Source organism: Felis catus, chromosome A3 (assembly GCF_018350175.1).
Source record: "Felis catus isolate Fca126 chromosome A3, F.catus_Fca126_mat1.0, whole genome shotgun sequence".
Taxonomy (NCBI): Eukaryota; Metazoa; Chordata; class Mammalia; order Carnivora; family Felidae; genus Felis; species Felis catus.
In genome coordinates this window covers 59,632,886-59,638,885 of record NC_058370.1, presented here as the reverse complement: position 1 = coordinate 59,638,885, position 6,000 = coordinate 59,632,886, and the positions used below count along the sequence as shown (strand labels likewise).

Here is a 6,000-nt window from a genome sequence, read left to right as displayed (position 1 = left end):
ATGAGATTTGCAATAAGTGAGGTACCAGAAACATCTGACTGGAAATACTTTCACATTTTCTCTTTATGACTAAGTTATACAAGAAGAGGATTTTCTCACTCCCATAATGAAACCGAGCAGTAGCTACTGAAAACCCATACAATTAAAAAAAATACAATTATAAAGTTTCTAATAAAATGTTTGATTGATTGATAAACAACCAACTTCTGACATTATGAAATATTCTGTTAAAACTCAAAGAGACTCTTAAATAAAACTGAGAACAAACTGAGGGTTGATGGGGGGTGGGAGGGAGGGGAGGGTAGGTGATGGGTATTGAGGAGGGCACCTTTTGGGATGAGCACTGGGTGTTGTATGGAAACCAATTTGACAACAAATTTCATTTATTGAAAAAAAAATAAATTACCTGGAAAAAACCAAAAAACAAACAAACAAACAAACAAAAACCTCAAATATGATACACCTTGAATGAAAAAAGCAAAACTTAAAGCTGTGATTTATTCTCCGGTCTGGTTCTCATCATCTTTTAGTTAAGAGCATCCATGGCACAGCCCAAGAAGCCAACTCAGTGCACCAGCTGGTTAGGCCAGTGCTAATGATCCAGTATCTTAGTTCACACGGTTATTCCAATTAATACTACCAATATGCATTAGAGGTCGAAGTTGTAATGTATTATTCTGTAATAGATAACACTGGGTCTGATCACTTTTAAAACTTCTTTTCAAAAGACACAGAGACAATTTTTAGGTTGAGGATGGAAAACAATTTTTAGATTGCTGAATATTTACACCCCATATGCACCCCCCCCCTTCTTGCACACTGTCCTGATATATTTTCCTGGAAGAGATAGAGTCCCATTCCAGAGCAGACGTTAATGTCCTCATATATGAGGGGATGGATGGTGAGCTCAAATTTACTGATGGGCGTAATTTCCAATGCAAATACTGGTAGGAAGAGGACTATTTCCTAAATGTTTAGTGTTCACCAAATTAATAAGACAGGCTTATGCTTTCAAGGGGGTTTTTGTACTAGTTTGGTTGCATGTTTGACATTCCAATACACATACAGTTTTAGTGAACTTTTGCTCACTCTTTATTGAGTGCATATAAATATATATCCTCAAATCAACTATACTGTTGTCAGATTTTTCTATATCCAAGGTACACCTTCGTGTATTCTGATGTTCATCTGATCACAACATGCAATGTATGATATCTGAACTACTACGGGACACACAACATAGTTCTATCTGGTAGCTACTACTTCTTGGGTGAGGACTAATTTTGGCTCCTGTACTGGACAACAGTTCGATCCCTCAATTTCGCACACAACTTCACAGCGACACACAAAGCCGAAGCGCATTTTCAGTTAGCCTGTGCTCTGAGAAATCTGCTTCCAGATAAAAATGTGGTTTCCCTCTTACTCTCTAGCCACCAAAGCATGCTGTTCCCATCTGGTGTAGTGAGATACTTTACCAGGGAGGGAGTCCTTCTTTCTCGCAAAACCTAAACCACTTGCCAACCATCTGTGGTGTTCCCTGCTGTCAGTGAACTGCACATTAAAGCATCTGCTTCAAAGAGATTTTCTTAGGTTGGTTTCCAACTGTGGGCTCCATGCAAACTTCAGGCTAACCTTGTACCCAGTCAGGTTCCGCCAGGCACCAACTTCTAACATTTGAGTAGGAGTCAATGTTTGCTAAGTGTTCCGTTTTGTAACCCTCAACAAGCATTTTACAAAGCACGATGAATGGGATGCTACTTGTCCACATCTAGCGCTCCTCATAAAAGTACAAGGGCTTCCAGAAACCTTGACAGAGAGAAAAAAAATCAATTATTTCTCTCCCTGCTATTAACCAGCTCCTGCCGACTATTCATCTTACGCGTAATGATGACTAATATCCGCCGAATGGCGAGCAGACGTTCTTTCAATGAGATCATGCCAAGAATAGCCAGCTGAGCCTTGCGCTCCAGAGGCAGCACTGCCAGGATCCACCAGGACCACGCAGGACCACTAGGGTTACTCTGCAAGGGACATGAAAGGGAAGGAAAATCAGCACCTAAAATGCAAGTCTCTTCTCTTTGTTTCACCAGCAAGGCGTGGGCAAGGATTAAATGCCACCTTCTATTTTAGATCTACTTTCCATCCATTCAACCCTTGAGATACAAAGTTTACTTTTCTGTTACAAATTTAAATGTGGGAGAATTCACAAAACGTAAAGCCTGCAAAGAGAAGCATCTTTTATAGGGAAATTCCATGAATTAATTGCTTCTGTTCTCTCAAAGCTCTTGTTATGCATATATACCAGTCAGAAGAGGGGACCATAAATTTCACCTCTACTTTCCAATGTTCTGTGTTATTATTTTTTAAGTTTTAAATATACTATAGAAAGCTCAATATTAGGAAGGCTAAAAGTAGGTGTACAAGTCTGAGTATTATAAATCTTTTAGTAATATCTGTGTGATAAATATGCACATGTATACAAAACATCTATATATGAATTATTGTTAATTATATATAGATTGGAGTCATCATGAATTAAATAGATAAGAATTATTCTGCTACCTGATAGCTTATATTTCACATAACCCAACACACTTCTGGACTGAGATCTAAGCAAAAGCTAGTCATAAAGTTGTTCTCAGTATTCCTTGCATTAAGAACCAAGATATCTAGGCTGCCTGGCTTCCCATCTTGGATTCTCCTCCAATCCTACCCCTAAAGGAATACAGAATCCAACTGGGAACTAGAGAGGGTGGACTCTGAAGTCACTTTAGCTTAGGATGTGGAAGCTTCTATTGGAAAATTAGGAGTAACACTGAGGCAGTTTTTGGCTTAAAGGCTGGTCTTGAGTTTGGAAAAGACATAACTCAGGTGGGGGTAAAAGACAGAAGTCGGCCAGAGATAGAAGAAGAGTGTAACAGTGGATGGGAAAAATACAAAGTACATTTCATCTTTCCCCAAACCTGCTGAGAGCTGGTCCCGGATACTGCTTTCTCCACAAGACAGGTGAGTTTGTACAGAAGGAACTTTATACTCTGTCATAGGCCTAAGCCATCCCTGCCTGGCTCTGTCACCCGGAGGAGGAAGAAAGGATTCATGTACACTTAGAAGCGCTTCACAGCCCGAAGCCACGCCCTGCTTGCAGAGCCAAGTTCACTGAAAGCACGCGGGCGGAACACAGAGAAAGCCTGACTGGATATAGAGGGCAAGGAAGACTCCTAATTTAACAGGAGTTAGATTTTCTCTGCATTTATTCAACATCTGTTGATTAGGCACAAGGCAACAGTATGCGCAAACTATGGACTGTTCATGCCAATACACACAAATTATTACTAAGTCGTAAGATTGAAACAGCTGATTTAAACAGTGGGTGAGAGAAGTAAAAGTACCAAAGCCAACAGCCAGTCAGAATAAACTGATTTCTGATAGAAAAGAAATGACCTTCACACATTATTAATCAAAAAGCATTGGTTGTTTTGCTCCAAAAGGCACATGCTACTACATTAGGTGATTCTTTGGGCTGTTGACAAATGAACCCGTTCATGAGTGATCACAATGGAGTACACAGCACAGCACGGGCAAATTTTCCTTCAGAATAATGTGTCTTAACATATAGCAGGAAATAATAATAGCATTCTAAAAGAAGTAAGGAGAATATACCTGAGGCTCAGACTCCCTGTCTGGCATCAACCCAAAATGGCTTAAGATTTGTTCTTTCATGTGATCCTGAAGTGAAGTAAACCAGGAAACTGACTGCTGATATACTGAATCATGAAGACTGGTAAGTTCTTCATACTCTGTTCCTTCCACCTGATCAAGGAAAGAGGGATGACCATTTTAGCAATTCATTATTAGCACACGAAATATAGTGATCATCTGCCGTATTTGGTAAGTGGAGCTGGGACATTTAGTATTCAGATAATTCATCAGTGTTTTATAAACATGATATATGCTCAACATAGAAATTTGTACTTTTTTTATACAGTGAAGATCTACCTATCCTGTCTATCCATAACATCCCGATTTTTCTCTTAACAACACAAACATATATGCCATGTTACTATGAATCATTTTCAATGGCTACATGTAGAGATATACTATAACTTACTCCACCATTAAGATAAAATAGACTTTAATATTACACAGTAACATAAATATTTATGCAAAAGTGGTTTGTTTTTTGTCAGTGGTGGTGATAGAAGGGGCTGTCATTCCCTCAGGACAGTTTCCTAGAAGCAGAATTGCCAAGTCAAAGAGTGAGACATTTAAAAAATTATATTCCATATCACCAAACTATATTCCAGAAAACATGACAGCTACCCTGTATCACTGTATTAGCCTTAAGCAGCAGTAAGCCCTGATACCTTAGATGTATCATGCTTTACTGCTGGGTGCCTATCTCACAGCCAAGTCACTATTTTAAGTATATCCCACCCCTATTGAGGAACACCTGAGTGGGAAAAGCTTGGGCTGGGGACCGAGGGACCCAGGTTTGTTCTGGCTTCACTGCTGATTCTCATGAGCCAATCACACAGCCTCCTGAGGGTAGAGTTTTCTCATCTACAAAATGGGAATAAACCATTCAGGTCCTTTCTGGTTATAAAATTCAAGGATCTCTGAAAACTAGGGTAAACTGAGGAATTAGATTATAATGCATGCAACCATTCTCAATTTGATTTATACAAATCAAATATTCCTATGTAGTAGAGGGTTTTCTTTTAAAAAAAACACCAAAATTATTTTATTTGTAGTTAGGTAAGCTCTTGTTTTGAAATAAATACAAACACCACTAAAAACTGCCATCCACAACAGTCAGTAAACTCTTCCATCAGATTTGTTACCCAGGCAGCAGAGAACAATCACATTCAGTCCGATCCTTTAAACCCACTCCCTGCTCCTGAGATGCTGGGGTTGACTTGCTGTCCTTGGCTCCTCTGAGCTGTACAGCCCTGTGCCTAGGATGACCAGAAACAGCAGCTAGAAAGGGGGCAGTGCTGGCAGTGTGGGTGTGGGTCTCCTGATGGGCGTCACAAATGTACAGCACTGTCCCCAAAGCGACTTCCAGTGTGATGTCAGACAGCTAAAGACTCTCACTCGCCACGGTGAGAACCATGGTGTGGTTCTAAATGTGAAGGACAGAATTCAAAAGAGGAATACAGTAATTCCAAGGATTCCCTCCTTCTAAACAGTTGTAATGTTTTTGTTGCAGGATAATTTACGTACAGAAAATGCACAGATCTCACTGGCTGGCTCAGAGTTTTGCCAGCCACACACACCAGTAGAATCACCATCCTAAACAGGACAGAGAACATTTCCATGGCCCACAATGGCCCTACACCCTCCTCTGGTCAGTTACAAACCCTCACCCCAGCCTGTCTCTGCCCTCCAAAACCAGAGACAGGTGATGCCTGGTCTTGGAAGCATATAAATGGAGCCACACAGCACACGTGGTTGTGCATCTGGCTTCCCCAGCTTAGCAGGATGTTGAGAGATGTGTTTGTTGAGAGATCTAGGAGATTCTTTCATATGGTTTTGTGTATCATTAGCTCCTTCCTTTTTATTGCCAAGTAGTATTCCATTGTATAAATGTACTACAATTTGTTTATCCATTCCCCTGTTGATGAGTATCTGCACTATTTCTTGTTTGTGGCCATTAATGAGTAAGACTGCTAGAGACATCTTTGTACACATCTTTTGAGAATCCCTTCAAAACATTTTGTTAATTTGTCAAAACATGGGTTCTTTTATTTCTATTAGGCATATAAATAATTCTTAAGGGGTAAGAGAGCCAAACCTTTTATATTTAGCTTTAGAAGGTATTTTTATTTTTTTTATTTTTTTTTATAAAGACATCAGTTTTTTTTATTTTTTTCAATATATGAAATTTATTGTCAAATTTGTTTCCATACAACACCCAGTGCTCATCCCAAAAGGTGCCCTCCTCAATACCCATCACCCACCCTCCCCTCCCTCCCACCCCCCATCAACCCTCAGTTTGTT

General features: G+C 39.8%; 1 protein-coding gene across 2 annotated transcripts in view; it reads right to left on the bottom strand.

Moving 5' to 3' along the window:
• Positions 1-464: 464 nt before the first annotated feature.
• LONRF2 (LON peptidase N-terminal domain and ring finger 2) overlaps positions 465-6,000 on the bottom strand; it is a 48,245-nt gene continuing 42,709 nt past the window's right edge. For both annotated transcript variants that reach the window (XM_023251585.2, XM_045054067.1), the window contains 2 exons: positions 3,661-3,810; positions 465-2,021 (listed from right to left, as the gene is read on the bottom strand). In XM_023251585.2, the coding sequence (XP_023107353.2) occupies positions 1,827-2,021; positions 3,661-3,810 (345 nt within the window). In that variant the 3' untranslated portion in view covers positions 465-1,826. The remainder of the gene's footprint in view (positions 2,022-3,660; positions 3,811-6,000) is intronic.